This window comes from Bacillus rossius, chromosome 16 (assembly GCF_032445375.1).
Source record: "Bacillus rossius redtenbacheri isolate Brsri chromosome 16, Brsri_v3, whole genome shotgun sequence".
In the NCBI taxonomy this organism is placed as follows: domain Eukaryota; kingdom Metazoa; phylum Arthropoda; class Insecta; order Phasmatodea; family Bacillidae; genus Bacillus; species Bacillus rossius.
The window spans coordinates 46,382,612-46,409,575 of record NC_086343.1 but is presented as its reverse complement, the minus strand read 5'-3'; the positions used below and the strand labels follow the sequence as shown (position 1 = coordinate 46,409,575).

General features: G+C 37.4%; 1 protein-coding gene across 2 annotated transcripts in view; it reads right to left on the bottom strand.

Moving 5' to 3' along the window:
- Positions 1-26,964, bottom strand: part of LOC134539947 (peroxisomal targeting signal 1 receptor) — an 82,272-nt gene that overhangs the window by 31,907 nt on the left and 23,401 nt on the right. For both annotated transcript variants that reach the window (XM_063382329.1, XM_063382330.1), the window contains exons 5-9: positions 25,915-26,011; positions 24,787-24,934; positions 20,330-20,451; positions 3,624-3,809; positions 2,373-2,501 (exon numbers count right to left, since the gene is read on the bottom strand). In XM_063382329.1, coding sequence (XP_063238399.1) covers positions 2,373-2,501; positions 3,624-3,809; positions 20,330-20,451; positions 24,787-24,934; positions 25,915-26,011 — 682 coding nt within the window. The remainder of the gene's footprint in view (positions 1-2,372; positions 2,502-3,623; positions 3,810-20,329; positions 20,452-24,786; positions 24,935-25,914; positions 26,012-26,964) is intronic.

Here is a 26,964-nt window from a genome sequence, read left to right as displayed (position 1 = left end):
CAAAATGTATACTGTGAAAGGTCTTTAAGTGGATGGTTCATCCACCCAAAATCGTCACTAAAAATCTTAATTTTGTTGATACACTATGGTAGAGGGTGTGGAACTCTACATCCCCAAACATTCAGCTGGTCTGGGTTGGCCGTAGGAAGCGGTCAGTTGCGAGTTGTCTTTCAGACGAGGAGGGTGTATCGCTCCAATCTCTTGGGACAAGCACGTGTTTACAAACCTCCCCCTTCCTCCCCCTTCCACCCCCTTCCACACCCCACACCCCGCACTGCCCACGCTGGGCGCAGACCTTACCGAGTGATAGCGTTGCCAGTTGAGCTGGCTACACCGTTGTTACCAGCTGATACTACCGTTCAAGGTGGTTCCAAGGAGAAATGTACCCTCGATTAATTATTATACCATTTATTCGTTGTGGAATTAATTGCATGGGGTAGCCAATCTAGAAGTAGCTTCTCAATAGTTTTTACAAATAAAAATCATTACCGAAAAAAAATTTATTCATGTGTTCGTCATTACGAAATTAACTCCATTTACGATAATAGAAGTAGTCCACTGTGGTGAAATTCTCTGTACTATAGTTTCTTGTGTATTGGGTTTTTTCGGCTATTGAAAATTTTCAGAAATATCATTTGTTTTCTGTATTGTCCTAAATGTAGTACAATGACTGCGGTAAGACCTTTTTCCCTTGCCCATTACGAACAATCGTACAAATTGCACGCATTGTCTCACCACTTAGAGCGTTTTCAAACTGCAAAATATCGACAACGTGGCACCGTTGCACTCACACATACTAAGAGCTATGCGGCCAGCAAGCATTGCACTGCAATCTGTTGGCACTACTGACAACCATCCTTTAACCTTGTAGTATACAAGGCAACATTTGTTTTTGTTTTTTCAGTGCATCTATTGCTCTGATTCAAATTGTCTTCACACCAAAGTCAAGTGATGACATTATTCCTTAAGTAAGATACACAATTATCCAAACACATACATCAAAACTTCTTGAAAAGAAATATTTTTACTAGTAAATTTTCATATCACGAATTAATTATTTTAATTTAAAATAAACTATAAAAGAAATCATAAGTTTAACTAGACAGGTCGGTGGTGAAATTACTGAATATATGTTAGAAATTAAACATACTTTTTGTTTACTTTAATTGCATGAAGATACTCGTTAATGCTGAAGGAACTAAATTTTTAAAAAAGTCTGATTTCAAACATTTGTATTAAATTTTGTCAAAATTGTATTGCGTTCAACAATATCGCATAAAATAGGTTGGACTTTCCTCTTTAAGGTATGTGATTTGATATTTCTATAGCTTAAATCATTTTAGCTCAAATTTTGATAACGTAAATCACTGATTTAAAAAAATCGTAAACCATGGTCTTAATCTGGTGTGTTCAAGTTCACTGCCAATAAGATCATCATTTTTGCTGGGTTATCGAAAGTCAATACAATTTTAACCCGCATACCAAAGAAAAATGATTATACAGTAAAATGGTATGTAAAACAAGATGTGTTTACCTTCTTTTATCGCATAATCGTCGCACTTGCATAATCGTAGCACCCATATTTTAAGGCGTCAAACTTTGGATAAAAAATTTCATGTGTAAACGTCGCATGATGTTTTTGGTCTCGCTATTAGATTCTGAGTGCTTTGTGTAGGTATCTTTTCCGTATAAAACAGTGTATTTTAAAGTAGAAATCTGTGTGTATTGTTTTTGTTTTGTTGTCTTGTATTTTGTATTGTTTTGTTCTGCCTGCATGTACCTGTGTTGTTTGTATCGTGCCTACCACCCAATGCCATAAGCTGTAGGTAGGCATGCAACAAATATTAAATAAATAAATAAATAAAAATAAATAAATAAAAATAAATAAATAAATATTTATACGGAAATTAACTATTTTACTTATTTATTTAACGGAAATACGATTCTGATGTGTAAATTTTCTTTTAAAGACGTTTTTTAACTTTATAAACTTTAACTGTTCGTCTGCATCGCCGCGGTGTACTGCTTATAAAACTGCACCCTATAATATGGATGCGACGATTATGCGAGTGCGACTATTATGCGATAAAAAGAGGATACACAAAGTTTAAACTAAAAATATCCCCTAATATTATATTCCCAAACACAGAAGTAATAAACGCCTAGTGAATTAAAAACGCTAGCAGCACAGTAACGTGACCTAGGACGAAAGCTGAAATCAAGCCAGAAAAAAAAATCTGAACGCAAATTGCTTCATCAGTGTCAGATTACAAACCATGCAGACAAACGGAATGCCGGATAAAAGCCTGTACACGCCAGGGGACTAGGGACTGGGGACTAGGGACTTGAGGCACGGCGTGGACTCGGGCTACCTTGAGGGCCTGGCAGGCCTGCAGTTGGCAGCCCTCGTTGGTGTAGCAGGTGGCAAGCGTGAGCAGCGCCGGCAGGTTGCCCGGCTCCAGCTCCAGGCACTTCTTCAGGGCCGGTATGGCAGCGCAGTCCTGGAACACGCCCCGCCGACCTCACCACGTCTCCTCACACGGAGCAGTTCAGCCCTGTCGAGTTTCTTAAAGGACTTACATATCTAGACTCATTAAAGGGTACTATATGTATGAATTTTAAGTAATAACTGTTTGAATTCATAATGCCAGAATTTTCTCAACTGAGTTCTTCTCCATAAAGACTTATAACAACTTAATCACAATATTTCTCCCCAAACAAATGCTTCGCAGTGCAGCAATGGCACCAGACTGGTTAAGCTAAACTACTCACGTGTCTTCAAAGGAAGCTGGCTGGTAAAACCAATTAATGTCATTAACAATGAGGCCAAAGTTTGATGATTTAACAAATGTGACTGACCAATGTCAAAGGCTTTCGCCAGATCAACAAATACCAGGCACTGACCTGCCCCTTGTTTATAACTTGATTGTAGACTGGATTTAGGAAAGTGAGTAAATTTGTGGTAGTAGTCATACCATTTTCAAAACCATGTTGATTGAAAGATAATCTGTTTTAATTGAGAATTAATTTGTTTGAAATAATTTTTTTTTTCAAATATTTTTGAAAAACCATTTAGTTATGAGACAGGTTTATAATTTAAAACATTCAATTTACTTCCCTTACCTCAGCTATTTTCCATTTAGAAGTATGAAAGTATTTCGAATTACGAAATATGATGTAAAATACGAAAATGTTTGTGCATTTGAATCAGATTGAGATAAATATAGGAACAAGGGCACAGAATTGTTGAAAGTGTCATTGTGTGAGAACATTAATTTTTTTTTTTTACACTTCGCAATAACTTGTTTTATTCACCGAGGTTTATGATTTTAATTTACCATTGGCCCTACCCGTCAATCTTCATAAGAGGATTAAAAAATTTTACCTAAATTTTTATATGTATTGTACACGGATTCACAATAAAATTAGGCGTAGTAAGTTTATTGCTGTTGGGAAAACGAAGCAGTATAAAAGGGGAGACAGAGTCAACTTCCGGCCTGAGCCAAGGAAAGCTTAAATCCATGCCTGCAAGGGTCTGATGTGAGTGTGGAAGGTTCTGGACTGCCGTGATCGCTGGCACGTCACGGGCAAGGGGCGAGAGTGCGACCACCGAAAGCACGGACCTGCTCGTTCTCGGCCTGCGACGTGCCGAGCAGCAGCCACGCCTCCGCGCACGCCTCGTCGCGCTGCACGGCCGCCTCGAAGCACAGCACGGCGCTGGGCACGTCCCCAGCCTCCAGCTTCCTCTTGCCCTCGGCCAGCGCGTCCGCCAGCCCCGTCATGGGGTTGTCCTGCTGGAACTGGTACGTCTGCGACACGCCCGGGCACACACCGCTGCACGGCGCTCGTCTGTCCGTGAGCTCAGAGCACGCTCTGTGATCCGGCAACATCCTTCAGGTGGGTGCCACGTGCTCACCTCCGCCAAGTCCATTACTGACCTTGTAAACTTCACCGTTTAAAACTGTTTAATTTTTTAAACGTACCTAATTTCCACTAATAATTTTTCTCTTTTTCATCTCACTAATATTTTCCATCAATGTTTTTAGACATCTGTGAAGTTAAAAAAAAAAAAAAAAGGGTTCACCCTATGTTTGAATTTGACTCATAAAATATTCGTGAACATTTGATATTTGATTCAAAATTAAATTTGAACAAAAAAAAAATAAAACCATTATTTGCAGAAGTCTCTGCTTTAAGAGTGGCTATGCCCACCTAATGCAAAGGTGACACATGTGTAATGTTGCAAAACCCCTGCCCTCCTAGCTAAATATTTTTATTTTAAACTTCTTTTCTGTATATAAGTATATAAGTCAATGTTTTTTGAGTGGTGTATATGTTATGAAACAGTATAATCAGACGTTATGGATATTAATATATGTTATATGCACGTGCTATGTGTTTTACGAAGGTACCTTGTATTTTAACAGACATTTTTAATCATAACTATTTTTTATGTAATTATTCACAAATAAGACACTGTACTAGAATTTTGCCTGTTTTGGCCTATTTTTTCAGGTTTTGCTAAATAAGTTTAATTTTGTAAAGTAATTTGTATTGTGATTGTACATAAGGTTCTAGAACAATAGATTTGGTGTGGGATGTATTAGAGAGAGGCATAAGAGGCCTATAAGTGCGAGGGAGAACGAAACAGTGATTCCCCGCCAACCGAGACAAAAGCTGTGATTCCCCACTAGTCGTGGGAACTAAGTGATATAACTGCTGTCTCACGGTGTGGGAGAGAGAAAGAGAATGTAAAGTCCCTTGCTCTATGGATAGAAAACTGTTTTCAATGTGTGTTCTGTTTTCTTATTGGCTTGTGATGTGTAGTGTGAATGAAGCGTGCGTGTGATTGGTCAGTGAGGTCATGTGACTTCTCCTCCCTGCATGGAGGAAACGGTGGCATGACTTCACCAGTCGTCCGTCGATCGCTGCACCAGTAGGTCGCGTTCGGTGGCTGCTCGCCAAAAATGAAGTAAATTGCGGAATAGATAATTTAACGTTGGTGGTCAGAGCCATGCCGAGTATTAAATTAACCTAATTTTTTTTTATTTCATTCGGACAGTAATTAGAAATTGTGATCAGTGATCACCTTTGTCGGCGTTTGGCTCGTGGCAAATTTCGGTTTCGCTGGGTGCGGCCCTATTTGAGGTCGCACTATTTTCGTGTACTTATAGTAAGATTTTACTGAAGGACTTAAACTCCATTTGTTTTTCGTTAATTCTCATCGGCCGGGCTGCGAGCATTTCTCAACAGGCGAATGTACGTGTGGAATGTGTGAGCAACATATTGAAAGGGATTGGATCCAGTTGTTTAGTCTTTCGGACAATAAAAAACTCAAATGAAAAAGGGAAGAACATCTTTTTATTTTATTTCATATAACAAACTGTTATACGTGTTATGTTAAAAGGGTGACCATTCTTTTGGCAAAACCCAATTCCAGGTTTTTTTCAGGATTCCTAAGGTTTATCTCGGAATATTCATGAAATGTTACTATGTTAATAAAAATACATGTAGCTTACCATGTTTGTTACATGATAGCTAATACAACCAAACAAACAATTTAATATTAGCATGTATATAAAATAAAAAGAACAACAACTTCCGTGATAAACATGCATGTTGTTTATGTCATGTTGTCATGTATGTTATTAGTAGGTATGCTAGTGTACACTAACTTATCGTATAGCATAATATGCTGAAAGTTTATACAATATTATTCTTTCAGTTATTTGACCGTGACCATAGACTTGAAAGACATTGTTAAGCTAATATTGCTTATAAGTTATAATACTAAAATGCTTATGTTCTCTTTGGATTATGAATGTAATAAATACTATCCTAGCATTCATCTTCTAAGGTAACATTATTCTCATCTTATTTTACAGCTAAAAAGGCCAGTTTGAAGGAAATAGGTAATTTTAAAACAATAACTGTACATTTTCCAATTATGCATTTGGTTTTGATTTAATGTTTTTTTAATCTCATTCATACTTCAGCGCTTTGATTGGTGCAACTTTTTTTATATATGTAAGATACACTTTTCATTGTTTGGTAGTTATAGCATTATAGCATATAAGTTTTCAAGAACAAGAAGGTGGATAGTACGAAAAAGAGTATAACTGGCTAAGATGGATATTGATATTGTCATATACAGTAGAATCCCGCTGATGCGACCCCTCACGGTTTCCGGAAAAACGGACTTATAAACGGAATGGTCGCAATAGAGAATTTGGGGTGTCACCGCATCGTCGGATACATACACGTGAATGCCGTTCAAGCAGTGTCTTGCCGAGCTCCGTGCCTCCACTATCGCACGAAAAGCCGTCTCAGCTGTCATGTTATCTTACCCGCCCGCACGAAAAGCCGCTGTGGTAGCTGTGTTTTTTTTTCTTTTTTTTTTTTATGCTGTGAAGGGAAGTGGAAAAGATAATTGCTTGAGCTGTCAAAATAAACATCGCTGACGGCAACGGCGGGAGCGCATCCTGTCGGTCTGTCGCTGTGATTATCTACTCCAAAAACATGTCACAGCATTTCAGGATAGCATTGTTCTTATATCTTTCGTTTATAGCCGAATGTTTTCTACCTGATCCACACAAGTTCCTTCGCCACGTTTTGAACGAAAATAACCACCAGCCGGCTAGCATAGCCGAACTATCGTGACGCGAATTCACGTAGCGTAAGTATTATCGGAACCCATTGTTCGGGGTATGCGAGTCCGAGGTGTATAGAATAATTCCACGCAATTTTTTTTGTTTAGCTGCGCATGTGCGAAGTCAGCGATGTTATAGAAAAATAGCCGAGAACCAAACACCTGGCAAAGTCGTTAACACAGTGAAAACAGCTTTGTGTGTCCAGTAACACCTGAGATGCAGCTGGCAAGATCACATCACACTAACCAGTCGCAAGACAAAGGCACGGGACCGGGATGGCAAAAGACGCGCGCGTAGATGCTATCAGGTGATGCGCGTAGATGCTATCAGGTGATGCGCGCAGTTTACCGATATTGGCTAGCGTGGACAGTCTAGAGGGGTGGTATCTATTTTTAGCCGTCTTTTGTATGCCTGCCTGCTTACAGTACAGCGCTCGCCAAGATAAACGTGAACACATAGCGCCCAACAAAGTGTAACAGACTTGTTTTTCAGCCGATTTTACTCAAATTTTCGACTTTCTCTGCTCAAATTTTTCACGGTTTCTCAAAAAACGGTCGTATAAACGGAATAGACGCATCAGAGGGGGGTCGCATCGGCGGGATTCTACTGTACTTGAACAAAATGTGTGTATTTTACCATTATTCAATGGAATTAGCCAATAGCTGATAGTATAACATATTTCTGCATGTCTCTAGTGGATGTTTGATGATAAAACATGTTTGCAAACATGCAGGAAAAAAATTATTACCAGATTGAGTTTTCAGTGTCAAGAATTACAATACAGTAAGTCCTCTATTTACGTTGTACCGATTTACGTCGTTTCGGATTAACGTCGCTAATGTTTGAGTACTCATGTTTCAATTTAAGTTGTCGCCGATTCACAATAACGTCGTTTACAATGACCGTAAATCTTTATTTTAACTCGTCATTGGTCGCGCTATGAGCATTTTGCTCTCCCTCAGAAATAATGTTTTACTGTTATTGTTTTTATTGCTGTGGGGAGGTGTCCTTTTTTCTAGCTGAGTTTTGAACCTTCCTTTTTAAGTCACTAGGTGGCTGACATAATGTAACTAATACTTGGTTTTGAGATAAGATATCGTTTACAGGCATGCACGCCGCATGAGCAGTTTGCTCACAGTGCGACCAGTCGCGTTGCTAAAATTGTGACGACAGTTCGGTTTGCAAAGTGCTGTGTTTAGTCGTGGAATATATTCTCGTGAGACTAAATCTAATGATTCGTGGTATTACTTATTAAAATGAATCGGGAGAAGAACATTGTGGCTTTGGCTCTTCAACAAATCGCTGAATGTTCCAGAACAGGTAAGTTATGTTATAATTATTAGTGGTGCACCGATGCGGATACCGATGAATCGTAATCGGCGATTATGGGTACTTACCGATTAATCGTAATCGGCGATTATCTTAACGATTACTTTGCCGATTATTCACGTCCCGGCGTAATTAAGTAGGTTTTTACCGTGTAATATTTTGTTACACATTTTAGGATGAAATACGGTAATATTTGTATATATTACAAAATTCATCTAACTCCGTCATATTATAAATAAAGATATTTCGTTAAGTTTATAAATCTCATTGAGTCATTGCCTCGAACAATAAAAAAGACATTTTTCCTACACGTTTATTTACGTTTCGTCTTTTGTTTAGTGGCCTTTAGAGCTGTTACAAACAGTATGTATTCGTTACTGAGTAACGGGTGCGGCATCTAGTAACGAGTAACGAAACGTTACACACGAATGCATTTCGTTACTCGCATCTTTCGTATGTTTTACGCATGCGCGCGCTTATTAGTTACAAAGAACGATGTTTGTTTATTATTAATAAAAGTATAATTTGGATATTCGTCGTCCAAGTTTTTTTTACTGTTTATTAAAGGTATTGTGTGCGTAGACAAAGTTTTAGATTGGAAAAGAAAAAACGTAAGAAAGTATTTTTTACAAATTATAAATATGTATGTTTTTGTTTTTTATTATCGCGTATTTTCACGTTTCATGTTCTTATCTTAAAATATATATTTAATTGTTTTTGGTTAACAAAAGTTGTTAATTATCAAATATTTTAAATTGTTTATATTCAATTTATTATTATTTACGCGACGTCATACTCATAGCTGCCAACCATTACGGATTGTCCGTAATTATTACGGTGTAGTGACATATATTACTGAATTACGGGTCGGTAAGAAAGTATTACGGATTTTTTTTACAAAAACCACAAAAAGCCGGTTAAGTGATATTTGTTTACTATAGAACGATATCGGTGACGCTGTGAGTACGATAGTTATCGCTGTCGATATCTTGCAATAGTAGCGCTGTTGCGGCGATTTTTTCAAGCAGTCTTGGCGTCCTTTTCGAGTTAACTGTAAACATGGCCGTTATGTTTGGATTGCGTGGGCTACGCGTCACTTATTTTACCGTTTAAGAGTGGCATTGAAAATACAATGAAGCGTGATGCTGTGCGGAGTGAAAGTACTAGCAAAAGAACACCTTTATTACAAAAATACCGGGACATTTATGCAAGTGAATGGCCGTGTTTTTCACGTTCATCTGTGTCTGAGAATCACTTATTCTGCAACGTCTGTAATAGTGATTTTTCGGTTGCCCACGGAAGTAGAGACGACTGCCGAAGACATTTTGATTGCAAGAAACACCGAGATTATGCGAAAGTGAAATCAGACAATAAATCAATTTCGTCTTTTTTTGTAAACAGTGACGATACGGATGTTACGAATGCAGAGTTGTTGTTCACAAAAAACATTTTCCCCAAAAACAGTTGCAGGCTGGAAAACATGCAACGAAACATCTGACTTAAAGAGTTTAATGTTAGTTTAAAGTGTATGACACAGACAACATTGACGTTTTATGTAAAGAGTGCATTTCTTCATTTCAAAATGCTGTAGGCCTATGCTGAAAAATGTAGCTTAATGTATGTTCTGTAGTGTTGTTATTAACAAGGGTGTTGGGGATGGCGTGGCAACCCCCCCCCCCCCCCCCTCATCTAACCACACCGAATCCTGGATATGCCTCCGAGTGATTACTGATGACTGGCATGAAAGGTTGGCAGTTATGCATACTGTACGCGTACGAAATACGACTCGATTCGTTGCTGTTACATAACATAGCATGTTATGCGGTATCAGAAGTAACGAGTAACGATACGAAAGTAACGAGTACTAATTGTTATAGTAACGAATACATACAGGTACACTTTTTTTCGTTACTTTTACACCTCTAGTGGCCTTGTACATTACCTATAGCCAGAGACGTAAAATAGATGGCACGCAATCAAAATATCACAAACAGTTGCAGTGGATTCTATGACAATCGATCTTTTCGAGTCGTAGTAGCGGTTTAAAATCGTGGTCCCGATACCTTCTACAGTTTATCACTGTGTTTTACAAACTCGTTATGGGCGTCTTTGGTAACATTATCCGTTTGTTATTTGTATGATGTGAAAAGTGAAAAAGTATTTATAATTTTATATATTCAGTCAACATAAATAAAACCACATGTGCTAGAATTGGTTTTTAGTCATTTTTATATAATTATAGTGAGATGGCGAGTAGGGAGAAAAAAAGTAAAGTGTGGAAACATTTTTCTATAAACTCAAGTGAACAAAATAAAGCAGCATGTTTACATGTTAAACGGTCAATAATAATGCTAGTTTTCTGCAACAAAAACTTACCCATTGTAAATTACAATTATTAGACTGTAGTTCCAGTTGTTTACAATAACAAATATAAATAGAAGTTAATTTAATTTACACTTTGCAATGACTTAATAGTGTATTTTGTATATTTTTATACTGTTATTATAACTGTATTCTCGATTTTACCTAATCTTGTTATTAAATTCACATGGGAATAAAAACTTTTGTGTGCATTATTACAATTAAAAAAATTTCTTCATTTTAATCGGTAACTGAATCGGTATCTGCCGATTATTGCTCTCATAATCGGTAATCGAATCGGTAATCGGTAAAGTCATATCGGTGCACCACTAATAATTATCAATATTATGATTTAAAATACAAAAAAAAAATTACATAAAACATCAATTATAGTAAACATTATCATTTTGTTACAAAATTGTTGATTTTCGTATCAAAATAAGAAATTACTTTTGAATACGTATGCTGAAAAGCTGAATTTGCATAGAAGTTAGACAAGATTTTATAATTTTGGAAAAACTCTTAGGAATTCCAGAGGAAGATATGTAATTATAGTCTTTCCATAGTTTTATGAATCTATTTTATTTTTTACTAGAATTTTCAGTAATGTGATATATATTCTGTGCTTTGTATTTACAGAATTTCCGCCATGGTTGCCGTAGAGTTTACCACCTGAAAACCAAGCAGCCGCCAATGATCAAAATTTTGACCAAAATGTTGAAAAATCCTAATAGAGTTATGTGTTATAAAATGTAAATTTCCATGAAAGCAGTTAATTTTGAAATAGAAATTCTCTATTGCATAATGTGTGTTCTATTAGTCATAGTCTCAAATGTATAACATAAATTAGTGTGTCCTCAAAAGACTCAGTAGATTTAATATTTTTTTGCTAGAAAATGATGAAGTAGTAAATAATATGTGATTTTCTGTTTTGCTTCCAAAACTACTGCATTTATTGTTGATGTATTCATAGGCCGGACGAAGGAATTTCAGTATACAGCCAAATAGTTTATTCTGATGATGATTTATGTAAAAAAAATTTTAAAAGTTATGTGATAATAATATTAAATATTATTTAAAAAAGCAAAGTTGTTTCATTTGCAATAAGTAAAATATTTGGCCTTTGAAAAGTGGTTAAGCACGACTCTAATCGTAAAATTAAGTCTGTGAGCAAAATGCTCATGCGCGACCACTGGTGTAACATTTTACAATGCGACCAATGACGGGTTAACCAAAATACCGTATATAATTCGTTTATAATTCATTGTTTCCTTCGGTAGTTAATTTATGCTATGTAGTGTAAGCTACACGTTCACCGTCTTATCTTTTATCATACATCATGAGGGACACTTCCTGCTCTCCGCTGCTCTCCGCGCGGTGATGCAATACTACCAGCTAGAGATGATACAAACCGATATTTTCCGATCACAGTTCAAACTGTGATTGCTCCTTTAGATTAGAGTATCTGTGATTTTTATCTGTGATTCGATCACAGTTAAAGCATTTTTTGCTGTAATGGTGAGAGTAATAATAATGTAAAAAGCAAGTACTAAAGACGTAATTTTACACATAAATACACTATTTAATGAATTTATAGTACTATTATAATTAAAGTATGCTGCAAAAGAAACTTTTTTACAAAAAACAATTATAAATAAAAACAATCCTTAGAAAATGTTAATTTAAATCTAAAATGTGTGTACCTTGTAATGTTAACATTTAAATATTCAAATTGTGCCTAGAAAATAATGTTATAATAAAAAAATTTAAAAATATCGCGTCAGTCTTCTCTTCGACAACAGTTATAATAATTATCTAATGTTAAATAATAGCTCCAGAAAAGATTATTACAATCGTAAAATACAAATAAAAACATTTAGTATTAGACACAAAATAGTTTTTATTTATTGCAGTGGTAACAGGAACTGCGCTCTCTCGACAAGTCAGGAACTATTAGCGTGTAGTTCTTCTATAGCGCTTCGGTGTATCCAATGAAATAATATATAGATATAGATTGTTTGGGAACAATAACAGTTTCACGGGAACCGAAGCTGCGTTGCTATTGGTGATTTTGGAGCAATCGCCGGTTTAATTCGCAGTTTGGTGAAAGCGGCCATGCCATTGGTGGTAAAGGAGCAATCACAGTTTCCATATCGACTAAGTGCTAGTCTTGCGATCGCTCGATATCTATCACACGTTGTGATTTTATATGCTCTGCTATTGGTTGTTCGGGAACAATCACAGTTTCTAGGGATCTAAAGTTGCCTTGCTGTTGGTCGCATGAGAGCAGTCACAGTTTACTGAACGCTGCTCTGTCATTGGTGGTATGGGCGCAATCACAGTTTCCAAACTTTTGTATTTGGAGCGCTGTCTGCTGTAATATGGAAAGTATTTGAGTAAACAGCAAGTTCTATTAACATAACGCGACATTTGTGTATCGTTTCAAAATATTTATACGCAAAGAGCACATTTCAAGCATGAATAGAAACTAATATAATTACCTAAATTGTGCTGTAAAATTAAATTTTGTCACAAAATCAACTAATAAAATTATTATTGGTAGGTACCTAATACATGTAAGGAAATATTCCAAATTGGTTTTTGTAAATTACTGTCGATAAACTCAAACATTAACAGAAATATTAAAATCATAAACAAATTAATATTAGTGTGTAAAGGGGAAAACACCATATGTTTATTTAACATTTCAAAACGAAACGCCACTCTGTTTGCCATATTTACCTCCCAAACTAAAATGATAGATATATAATGCAAAATAGTCGTTCTATAAGATGACTAAAGTCGTTAATTCCAAATAAAATGTATTGCTTTCTTAATAACTAAAAGTTTACATTTATTGTTGTTGTTTTGTAAGACAGATTATGTTTACACATTCCGCAAAATTACTGTCAATAATATTATAAAAAAGTCCAAATATCACTCTTTTCCTTATCTTAGCAGAAGGATCCATCGAAAGTCTAAATATTAAATACTCAAAATTATATTCAAAACAGATTATTTTACCGTATATCAACACTGCCTATCTACTGAATTAGAGAAAGCAACGCATAAAGTGTTAAATTAATCATGTTTAATTTTATGTGGCTTGTGCAGAACCTGCACTCTATCGGTAGGCTGAGAATTATCACAGTTTAGTTCAATTTTCGAACGCGTAGATCGTGCTTTGGTGCTGGAAGGAAAGTGGAAGAACTAAAAACAACAGTATTGCCATTGGTTATTTGAGAGCGATCACAGTTTCACAGGCGCTGAAGTTGTCCTGCTATTGGTGGTCTGAGAGCAGTCACAGTTTATTGAAAGCAGCTCATCCATTGGTGGTATGGGAGCAAAATCGCAGTTTCCTGATAACGTCGCACACAAGGCAGTGCCTGATATTGCTACTCTGATCACAGATACTTTGTACGATGAATCACAGACTGTGACTGCGATTTTTTGATATCTGTGACTAAATCACAGGTTGTGATTTCACGACCCATCTCTACTACCAGCCCGCCCGCTCGGCCACCCACGTATCTCGCACGTAGAAGTGTTATCTACTTCCCGCAACGACACAGCATTTTCTCCTACCCCTTTTCGTCCAACTCCTTGGCACTTCAGTCGCTATTATATCATTGAGTTGGCCGGAGTTTTAAACGTGCCGTTGTTAACTTTATCGTGATTAAATGCGTTTGTAGTAGGCCTACAGTATCAGCTCACTGCAATTTATGATTTTTTCTTCATAAGATGTCTTCCAAACGACTATATATGTTTTTATATTTCAATCAATAAAGGTAATAAAGCAGCTGGTTAAATAACCATTCTATAAAGCTGAGAAGTACTAGTTGGACTTGTTTCCCACGCTGTCGGTTGTCATTTGCTGATAAATTTGCCCGTTGTCACGTCTGTATGCCAGCGCTTCCGGCCGACCGGTGGCATGAAACATGGCTCATTTTGCGTCGTTTCTATTTACGTCGCGGTTTTCAGGAACGTAACCCCGATGTAAACCGAGGACTTACTGTACTGAATCATTAAACCATGTTGGACTATCTGCTGAGTTTGAAATTGTTTTAGTGAAACTAACTCTCTCAGAGTAGTTATAATTACCAAGAGTAATGTTAAGCATCATTTATTGATGAACATGGTTTACAGACAGCTGATGATAACTTTATTTGCTGATTAAATATTTTTTGTGTCTAAGATAAAAACCAAGTGTTAAAAGAAATAATGGTAGACATCAATATCACAGAGGGAGATGTTAGATATTTTGCTGTCATACCTGAATAAGCTACTAGTTGTGCAATTTTAAAGACAACAATTCTTCAACTTTATTCCTGAAAATATTTAAAAAATGTTTCTTGTGTCATATAACTATTGAAGGTAAAATTGATAAGAACTTTTGATTACACACATGTCCTATGTAATTTTGGAGTATAAACGGTGTGGATAAATATCTTAACAGAAAAAATTATAAAGTTAATTTTTTTTTAATTTAACTACAACCATAGGTAGAGACCTGAAATTGGCGGTGTTATTTTTGGCCAAAAGCGGTATTATTTTTGCCAAAAAGCGGTGTAAAAAAGCGGTGTTATTTTTTTATCTGTATAATTAAATTAAATAGTTTTAACTGTATAGGCTTAATATTTGTTACGTAATTAATTTTCTTTGGCATAGCTTATAATTATCCTAATTTAAACACACTCTTTACATTTGCTTAAACCAAAAATAAATAACAATTAAAAAAACATTAAATTTCCAGTTGTACATAAAAATTGCTCACCACTGACTGTGAAACTTCCATACAGAAATTTTTTAGTCACTTGGTTGCTTAATGCATTGTTCAGTACATAACATAATAAATTAAAGAACTGTTCATCATATGTAGAACCACAAAAACATTTCATTTCACTATTGAACACTATGTGTTAATAATTTCCTTGTAAAAATTTTACACACACATTAGCTTAACATAACTGTTGCATAAAATTCTTTAAAAAAAATATATATATATATCAATCATCAAAGGAGAGCATTGTAAACACTTCAATATTCTCTTCTTTTAAGTTCTGCCGTCTATCTGAAACAACAATATTGTAGTGACTCAACAACCTCTCACTCTCAACATTATTTGTAGGCATCCATATTGATTTAAGTACAGCTGAAGCAAACTGTTGACAGTCAGTTGTCAGTGCAGTGAGAATTTTCACTACATCAACAACTTCACCAGCTCTGCACAGTGACTCTGCTGCATCTTTTAGAGACTGGTACCCTTTAAAAAGGTCAACACTGTCTATCATCTTCAGGTCAGCAATGGATTTTAGTTGTGTAACTATGTTTTCAGTTTTGTTAAGCAGAATGTTCTTAGGGTTGAAAAGCTGGTTCAATGACCTGTAAACATGTGCACAAGGATCACTGTTCATGAGTGTCTACAGTTTGTTCATGCACAGTGTTGTGGCTTTTTGGCAGTTGTGCTTCACATGTGCAATGTCAGTGGTGTTCAAATTTTTGAGGACACTACTGTTTTCGAACGTATTGGAAAATATACCCTTTGCTGCACAGTCCAAACCTTTTTGTATATTTTCCAGATCCCCATACAGAGTATGTGATGTAGGGTACTTAGACCCTTCAAGTTTCATTAGCAGATCCATTATTTCAGAAGCATGCTGCTGTACAAAAATACACTGTGCTAAAATTACGGATACTTCTTTGTCTGAAAGCATGATCAGATACTTAATTCCTGCATTGTTAGTTTCCTGAAAGTCACTATTTCTGAAAAAGTTGATGATTTCCAAAAAATATTCAGCCAGGTAGAACACTGCACGAAACCATGAATTCCAACGAGTATTGACTGGCATTGGAAACAATTTATCTGGTTTCACAGTTTCTTCTCGCAAATATTGCAAATATTGGTGTTTCCTCTTGCGAGTGTTTAAAAAGGCAGACTTTACCTTCACTACGACATTGTTTACCTCAACAAGTTCACATGACAACACATTTCCTACTAGGGCAACTTTGTGGGCCCAGCACTGAATATGGAGTACGTGATCTCCATACAGAACTTGCAAGCTGTTGACACACTTTGTCATGTAGCGAGCTGAGTCTGTAACCAAACCTCTGATGTTCTTGTATGAAATTGCATACTTATTTACACATTCTGAAATAACTTGTGCACATGTGGTCGCATCCGCTTTTGCAAGAAAATTAACTGAAGCTACTACTACCTGAGGTTCGCCTACTGGTTCTTGGAGCACTAGAAAGAGTACCACAAAAATACATCTTCCCTGACTATCTGTAGTCTCATCCGAATAGATAAAAATTAGTTTATCTTTAACAATTTCCATCACGTTTTCAAAGTGGTATTCAGCAAGTTTAGGAACATACTTTTCCCTCAGTGTTTTGACACAAGGCATGTCTCCAGAACCTGCCACAAATTCATTTAACCATGCCCTTATGTTAGGATCATCCAATTTTTGAAGAGGTATGTTAGCTTTAGCGAAGGCCTCTGTTGTCCTCAGTGCCAAATGTTCGACGTCTGCTTTTTTACGTTTAGCACTACCAAAGCACTCTGCAACAGAGCTCTGAATTTTTTTATCAGCACACCCATCATCATATTTTTTTTCTTTTAGTTATGTGTTTTTCGCTCTTAGTGTGCTTTATCACGGTGTCTTTTCTCTCAAATGCGACTTTACAATTACAAAATTTGCACATTAACGTCGCCGTATCGGGTGCATATAGCCCGTCGCTTTTGAAATCGTCGGCACGTTGCCGCGCACTTGCAGCATTTTTCGGCATATTGTTACACAAACTCAAGTTATTTTATTTTAATGTTCCCATGCAGCAATAAAATACGATACATTAAACGAAAGAAGTGGCAATGTATGGTTGTACGGTGTTTATCTTATACTTCAGCTGGAATCGCGTTACAAACACATAGCATTGATCCTTACGGCAGACGTGCGCATGACTGCCAGTGCCGGTTGTTAGTGAAATAAAAGCTGATTCTTCCCAGCATGCAATCTTTTGTGGCGTCACAAATCGTTTATTCCATAACTGCGTTGTGTGAGAACAAGATTTTAATTCGTTTATTTCGTAATTCTATTTCATGGCAAAATTAAATCACGAAGTCATTATTGTGCAATAGTTTTATTAATATAATCGTAAAAAAAAATTCATGTACGGACCTGGATCGGGAAATACGGTCCAAATGACATTTTCGTACGGACATTTCTTGCTGAAGGGTTGGCCAAGCTGGTTCCGCTTGCTCACAACTTGCCGCCTCCTTCCAGCCATTACATCAACAGTATCGCTCATTTATGACGTGGAGTTGTGGTTGCGTACATTATGTTTATTTTGTGTTGTGGTCACATCTTAGCAGCAATATATTTCGTTCTTCCATACATACATGTAAAGTATGTGATTTTCGAAACGTAAACAGTGGCAGGCTACCGCTAAGGTTGGTTAGTTTTAGTTCTGACAATGGCGATGCCGGCGAACTCAAGATGAAACCAAGTTTGTTACCGTACATTTCTTAAAATTTCGCGTGTATACAGAAAACTAGACGAAATCGTATTATTTTGCGAAAATCAATGAAATTCGCGTTATTTTTCGCGTTATTGCGATCGCGAAAATTTCAGGTCTCTAACCATAGGATATAAATATTTTATTCATAAGGCATTTTGTCTTTGCAAAAAGATGAATTTTGGTAGTGTAATGTATTGCTCTATGAGCATTGTTATGTTAGGAATTTATTAGTATTGAAAAAAAATATGATGGACTGATATTTTTTTTTTTGAACCGAGGGTCTTGCTTTAGCATTTGACATAAGCGGAAGTGTTTTGTCTTGAATGAGCTTCACTACTACCATACAGTCAATTGAACCACTAAGAAACTGTCTATAAAGAGACAGAAATTTTAATTAAACATTGTGTGTTGTTGGAAAATATATTTATTTTGTGTATGTGCAAGAATATATGTGGGGAAATGAACTTCAAGTCACAATAAGTGAACTATTTTGACTGACGTCGATCAGAACCGTTGTGAGTGTTCTCCATTAATTTGCTTCGGAAGTGGAAACCAGTTACATGAACTATATTTTCACAAACATGTGACTTTACTGGTTTCGTGTAATAACTGAATTATCAAGATCAATACGACCACGTCGAAACCCAGCTATTACAGATTTAAGAACTGACCTTGACTAGTGAACAATTGGAGGACGGTGTTACTTCGGTGAATCGTCGACAGCCTCAGAACATAGTTCCGGAGCCGGAGTGGACTACCGCTGCTGTAGAAGGATTTCAGCACTCCGAGAGTCATCGTGCCCTGTCTTGAAACTTCGGTGGATTCCAGTACCATCACTGTGGTGGTGTGGAGAGGGACCCATATCACAGCCATCAAGGCTAGATGAAAACTATCATTTCCAAATGTAGGAAATACGATGAACCACGATTGTAAATGTGGTATGTAAATAAGGTAAATTTTGTTGTATTGCTATTTGTGTAGGTTAATAATGTGTTGTGTGTAATTTTGAGTAGTGATAAAAGTTCATTAGTTAACATTTAAATTAAGTATTATTTTAACATCGGTTTTTGTTCTTCATAGTCAATCATTTGTTTTACAGCCTATTAAAGTGTTTTGATTCAAACTTTTTTTTTCTACCATATACTCAAAGGATACCAGAGATAACTATTTATGTAAAGTTATTTGGAATAATGTCTTTAATGACTTTGCTCATCCAAGTAATTTTTGAAATTTTTATATTCAAGTGTTTAAAGTAGAGGATTTTGTAGACTCTAACTAATATTAAACATAAAGATTTCAACACTCTTGTATTGGTAAATGTCTCATCAACTGCACTACTACAATAGTACAGCTTTTGTTCTTTAAATTATGCATGCAATGGGGAATTTTAATTTAAAGCATTTTTTTTTTGGAAATATGCCATTGCAGTTTTGCAATGATTGTCATGGAAAAATTCTGAAAATCAAAAAAATAAATAAAAACATGAAGAAAAAAATTCCCAGTAAAAAGACTGAATCACCTAATGTCGGACAAACGGAACCAACTATGAAACTAAACAAGTATTATAGACAACACGACAACGACAAAACGGACAAAAAATGTTCAACATATAAATATCAGACGGCACAAAAATTCCGTTGAAGGAACTTAGTCACGAAAAAAATAATATTACAACGCAGATGAACACAGTGGACTAACAATGACGAGACATTAAATGCAGGCACACAACAAACCTGGACAATGCAGCAAACATATAAACACAGCGATGAAGATAAACAACACAACGACGATAGCACTGGCGAACACAGAAGGTTTCCAGAGACAACAGTTGTGACGTTTAGGTAACTGACATCTGTTTCCGTCATCAGGCACAAACAGACTGATATTGGACACTCACCGCCGATTCATCACATTGCCACCCGGGGCAGGAAGCGCGGGCGAGGCCAGAAACCGAAGTTTCTACAACCCGCTAAGTGCATAGTAATTCAGGTGCACCCCCAAACTGGTGAAGAATCATTTGAATCGACGGCGGGGGTGCGTGTCTTGTGGGATAGAATTTGGCACACGGACCTGTGTGTGCGCTGGTAGGTTGTGTAATGCTATAAAAGTTACGTGTAATTGGACACTGGGGAACTATGAGTTTATATATCGATGGCTTAGATTTTTTGATGAAAATACGTCTTTTATGTTTTTAGCTGGAAAACCTCGTATCTCACAAAATGTTTGGCTGAAAGAAATAAAATGTGCATCCTACTGCTTTCTATCGGGAAAAAAAGAAACCACGTATATCAGTAGCACTCCACATTGTGGAGACAACCTCGTATGTTCGGTATGAGACACAAGGTTTTCATTCTAAGCCATTGATACGTTAGAGCTCCTCTCCTTGCACAGCCGACGGCAGGCGAGGGCTATCCTGATTGGCCGCGCACCAGAGGGTTGCTGTGAGGGGATGCTGGCCTGGCGTCGCGACTCACAGAGAAGGGATCCAGGACCTGGGTGAACTCCTCCGGCCAGGCGTGGTCCAGGGAGCCGTCCAGCTGGGTCGAGTCCTGCAGCAGCGACTTGTAGAAGGACTGCTCCCAGCTCTGCAGCACGTCTGCCAACACGCCCCACGACACTGCACTGTGGCGTCTCGACCGCTGTCTGACGCTACCGTGAGGTGCAGCACGAAGATACCGCTACCGAGGGGAGTACCCACAGTTCATGTACAATAGCATATCAGTCATTACATTTATAATCGTCATTCATTTGTAATATGAGAAATTCCATTACTAAGAAACATTCCATTACTAAGACTCAAAAAAATAATTAAACCCACATGTTACATTTGAATACATATAAAACCACTTATCTAATATTTTATCTTGATCAAGAGATAGAAGTGGAAAGCCAGTTTACTATCATTTAAATAAGTTTATAGATAAATAACTGTTAATAAATCGTTCCACATAAAATATTTTGTACGCTACCATGTCAAATACTTTGAAGCACTGAAACCCCTACTCTCTACATGTAAAACATTAACTAAATAGTTTCATAACATTGAAGCATGCGCTTCTGTTGTGGCTCCCACACGGCCTAGCGATTTCCTCCCCTTAATCATTCTCTTCCTCCCCTCCGCTGCCTCTCTTCATTGGCTTCCCCCTCCACCTTGATCTTCCTCCCCTTTTGCGGTCTCCCTCCACTGCACTTGCGCCCTCTCTGTTTTGGATGATATACATATAACTATATAAGGCCTAGCGAGCCTTGTCTCGGGTCGTTCGGTAGCGGTCGGAGAGGCGTATGTACTGTTCAGAATCAGCTAAGGCGTTTAGTTGGACGCAGTAAGCTTAATTACATGCACAATATGGCCGTGCCATTCTTGACATTGATTGCAAAGCCCCTAAGTTGTAAAAAATAATGAGCCAAATGTTCTGCTTGTAAATGGGCAATAACTTCTGGTGCCTTGCCGATCGGTCTGCCGTTTGCCTGAGGTTTGCATTGCCACTCGTTTCCTGTCTGCTCCTTTCTTGCCTGTTAGGGCCAAGTTAACTGTCTCTCCTGCCACGCCGAACGGCCGCCCTAGTTGTCAAAGTATCGACTCATGTTTCTAATTGTAATATGTTGCATTTTGTGTTTAAATTTTACATGTTTGATATAATCAATATTATTTGTAACACATGTACGCATGTACGATAAGGCTAGGATTTGTAACACGTGGGCTAGGATTATTAAGGTGTCATAAGTAATAACCCTTATGTACGCCCTCAACGTATTTACAACATAATTTGTAACGAGCATTTATTCATGTGTTTGGTACTGGCAATATTCGTACTGGCTTTGATATAATCACGTTACCGTTTTGAGAGTTTGAAAATAAATTATTGTTGGTCTTCTCTCCTAACTCAATAAAATGCACTCCCGGATCTCTGAATTCCCTATTGGAAGGGAATACCTATTCTTCTTTGTGAAATTGTAGCTTGGTCGAACTAACATTCAACCAGGCAGCAATATTTGTTTTTTTTTATCATTTTAAATTTTTGGTTAGGTTTTCTCTTTCAGTTTAAATAATGGCTGAGTGAATATTTAAGAGGTAGTCATACATTTGCAATGTATTGTTTTACCCTTATTTTTCATTAGTTCATGCCGTTAAGTATTTACTTAATTCAAATTTTTTAAAGTAGCTAAAATGTGATATTGATATTACCTATTTGGCTTGTTGGGTAAGTTTTCAAGTGTAGTCATATATTTTTCTTTACTTGTATTGTTATTATCCTTTGTTTAAAAGCATGATGCAATGTGACGGTAAAATTACATCAGTGAGAGAGAGAGAGAGAGACAGGTGTGTCCTGATGTGTAAGAGAAAGACAGAAATGGTAGTTCTCTGCGAGCGTGGGAACTCAAGGACAAATCTATCACCAGAATTGGAAAGAAACAGAGAAGGGAAAGCCCCTAGTTACGTGCATGCAAAGTTGTTTCATTTCTTGTAACTTGTGCTTTGATTGGCTGATTTTTTTATTTGGGTCTTAAGCTTGTATGTGATTGGTTGTGGGTGAAACGTGACCATCTCCCTACTTTGTGGATGGAGGTAGTCAGGTTAGCAGTTAGTCAAGTTGTGATCATGGTACCGAATGGTTGCGGACAGGCTATGGCTTAAAAAGGAACATAATTATGTAGTTAAAAAGTACATTTTGCAGATGTGGTCCATGCGACACCGACTTAGAAACATTTTTGGACATTTCATCTAGAATTCGTTGACTGCAGTCATCTGTGTTGAGCCCATAATGAGGCTAACATGATTAGTTTCGTCGTCGTCAAATTATGCAAGTACATACAGTAGAATCCTGTTACAGCGAGCACGGTAATAGCGAGAACACGGCTATAATGAGGTATTCTTGAGGAATTTACGGCGTGATCGCGTGAAGCGTGCTTTGGTTATTTGTCTGCTGTATCTCCACCCCTCTCGCTCGCCACTAGACATCTTGCTGTTGAGGCCTGTCACATTCTTCAGCTGTGCAGTCGCCACCTAAGTGCGTGGCTTTAAAAATAGAATCCCGTCCTTTCTTTCTTTTATCAAACTTCCGTTAGTTATCTGTGCCTGCGACTTCACAGTCACAGCATCACTGGCTGGCTTCAAGGCCAAGGTATGATCGAGTCGAATAAACCAAGCCTTTGAATATACATATATGTACTTGTACGCATTTGTTATTATTTAGAAATAAGACAAAATCTATTTTTTCCCGCCATTAAACGTAACAATGTGCACGTTTTTAAAATATAAATGCTCTTAATTAATTTGTTGCGACATTTTCATTAACGAATAATAACATTGTTTATAACTATGTTAGGCCAAAAAGTCAGAGCCGTCTTTATACTTGTTGCTAATTGATCGCGTTAATAATACACAAATATTTATAAACTTGTTTGGAATTATTTCAGTCGTGACACGTTTACAAACACGTCACGTTATTTATTTTACTATCTGACAAATACTAGGAACTACCGTATTTATTTCCGAATCGCTAGGACAGTTTTCTTGTAACTTTTGTTTCGGTAAGTTGTTGGGGTATCTGTCCGGGAAGGGGGTGATAATGGTTTGAGTTTTAATCTCAAATTTATTATCTAAAAAAGTTGACAGGTTTCTTTAAATGAAAAAAGTTTAGTTTTCCAGCGACTACCTATTTCGTTTGAGGTGTACGTGCGTTGCCGCACTCCTGCTTTTTTGTAAGGGATTAAATCGTCGCGCTACACTAGCGCCACCTGTTAGCAACATCCCGCACCAACATGGCCGCCAGCAGACAGGCAGCGTCGACAATAGATAGCAGGACAATGCTGCGTCGGCCGTGGGCCAAGATGAGTAATTGATTGCGGGCTGAGATGCTATACTTACATGGCGTGGTAGGGTATTCTGGTTATTTTGACGCAATCAGTGATCGCATCCGTACTTGGGTATCGTTTTAAAGAGAATTCGCACATCTGCTCACAGAAATTAAGATTTTGTTAATATAACCTGTTATTTTCCAATTATACAGGTTTAAACACAATTTTTATGTTATTTTCGGTTAATTTTTATTTTTGGGGGGCCAAAAAGTGTCCAATTTGGTTAGAGCGAGGACACGGTTATAGCGAGGATCAAACCGGGAACCGTGACACCTCGCTATAACGGAACTCTAGTGTAGGTGGTTTGTACCATGAGTTCGTGAGAAATCAAGGGATTTATTAGCAGTAATAAATTATCTTTTCATCTGACATTCAACTGAGTCTGAACTTAATGGTTTACACTGCATACATGTCAGATTATTGTTTACTATGGTGTATTATTACTGGAAGGTAAAAAACTGCTGTATGACAGATACAGGATTGTTGTTACTTGTCTACGACTATGCGATAAAACACGGTAGTCCCCTATCCCTTCTTTGCTATCCGTGAAGTAGGGTTATCCAGCACGACCTCAGACCACCTAATTTAGAGAAACTATTCACTCGTCACAGTCTGTGCCCTGCGTATTTGGTTATGGAAAAAATCTTCAGAATCTTTTAAGTTTTTTTTATTTTACCAAGGATGAAGTCAAAAACCAAATTAGTCTCGAGTGGACTTCACAACTTTACAAAGCTTCACATACTCCTACTGTAGAGTCACTGACATCTGATTGTGAAAATCCATGCTGCTCTGCTCTCTTTACCTAGTATGTGAAAATTGCATTTTTTTTTTTCAAAATAAGGGAAGTATAAAATACACAGGCAAGAGGCAACCTATCCAGAGATGACTTGTGCTGGTTAACCTCTGGGCCGCAGATTCCACTAACCACCCCCGCGAATCCTAAACATTTGTCAGGACCACAATGATATCACATGTTTCTGATATTTGCCGATTTCATTTTTATCACCAGAAATACATACGTGAGCTCACTTAATCAGCAATCATGAGACTGCGTGATCCGACGAGACGTCACCTTTGTCGGGAGGGGAAGTGTCCGTGACGGGCGGAGCGAGCTCCGACCACGCTCGCTCCAGGTCGGGTTCCAGCAGGTTCTTCTCGACCACTCGGCCCGCTTCGGCGGACACGTCTCCGTCGCCCACTTGCTGCATGAACCTCATGAACTGAGCAACACACGGACAACTCACTGTCGAGGACGCTGCCATTACTAGCCTCTACCAACATCTCACTGGAACACATTACAAACATCATTTTAGTGGATTTTTGCAATTCAAAACCTTTTATTATTAAACTGTCAGGGATTCTCTACGGATTTATCGATAATTTCTATGCAATTTAACAAAATGTGATTATTTTATTGCTGTGAAGTTTTGAACTGATACTTATTAGACACTTATGATTTTAATTACTTTATGATTTAGCTGTTAAGTGCTACTGGAATTTATTACTTTAGCAAACAATGTTATGAATAAATAAACAATAGTAAATGAGTTATTTTGTGTTTAAAATATTATATTATCTTATTTATTTAGCATGCAAAGAGGAAGCTCTTTAAATATTCATGAGACTACTTAGTCCTGTCACTTCGCAATGCTGTCCTATCTCGCCACGTATGCTTGCTGATTATGTGTGACTCAACAACTCACTGTAAATTCCATGTGAACAAAGTCGTGGACACAAATAGAAGATAAATAAACGTCCATCTGTCCCGACACAACCTAAGCACCCCGAATCAGGTTGTCTACACAAATCTGTAATAAAATTTCCCAAACTTTCCATGGACAAAATTTCAAATTTCCCTGACTCTTTTTAAATAATTTACCTATTTCACAATTTTCTAAAAAAAATAAAGAAAACCTGGCCAGGCCTCCACCATTCCCATAGCCGGATTGGTTACAAAAAAAAACCTTGCATACACAACACATTTTTTATAATTTTTTATAGCTATGCACTAAAACCCCATTTGAAAAAAAAAATGCTTTCACAGTATGGGTGATATGGCAGACTGAAACACGACATTTTCCCCCTCCAATTATTATCGCTGGGGAATTTACATGTTTTTTTCCCAAGATTTCAAGTAGATTCCCTGACATTCCCTGACATTCGAGTCCCCTGCTCCCCAGGGACGCCAGACCGCGCTCACCTCCGAGTACTGGAACTGCTGGTCGTCCGTGGCACGCTCAACCTCCCGCGCGCCGTCCTCCTGAGCCGCGCGCTCCTCCGCCAGCTGCACGCCTTCCCTGCACGGCACATCACACCTTCCGTGCCTGTTCCCTCCATCGCCAATATTCTTTAGCCTATTATTAAAGTTAGTAACAATTGCTTAGCTTTCATTTACTATTAAGTTTAAATTGTAACATTGCAGAATTCCCACCCCTTACTATTTTTCACATTTGAATAAGAACTATTTTATGTTCAATGTTTATGTGAAAAATTTTATAATTATTTTTATTATGCATCATTTTCAATTTTTTTTGTTGGTGTTTTAATGATTATTATTAATTTAGGTTATGTTTAGTAGTGTTTTATTATTTGTTTACTTTATAATTTAAAATTGTACATGTGTAATATTTTTGTTTTTATATATTTTGAAGCATAGTACGGATAGTTGTAGGGTAAATTTCGAGAACAGTCTAGAAAGATTCAATAGACACACTGGCGCCAGCACGTCATTTGTCACGCCTCAAGTTAGTGCGTCGTCGGAAATAACCCAGCACGTGGGCGCACAACTGCGCACCAGGAAACTGTAATTTTTGCTGGGCGCAGTCTCGCCAGCCAATCAGGGCGAACTTTGAGGTGGTGTGACGTGTCTCCCCATGCCAGTATTTTTCAGGAAATAATGTGATTGGTTGGTCGGCCCACAGGTTTTTTAAATATAAACAAAACTTTAATACATTAATAGTGTTTTTTTTTAATTGTATTTGTTATTATTCCGGGTTGCCTTGCCAAGCCAATCTGGAATGTAACAAAATATTTAGTAATGGCTGGATATCACCACCCAGAGGTTTTCACACCTATCCTACAGTCTGCGTGCTGCCAACTGAAACATGTAATGTTGTTCTGCAGCGGTTTTCTTTAATGATTCTTCAATGGGGAGTAGTGATTTAACATAAAATGTTGGACATGTACCCAACTTTTCCTATGACAGCCGGCAGGGCCGGATTTAGGGGAGGGCAACCGGGGAAAAAGCCCC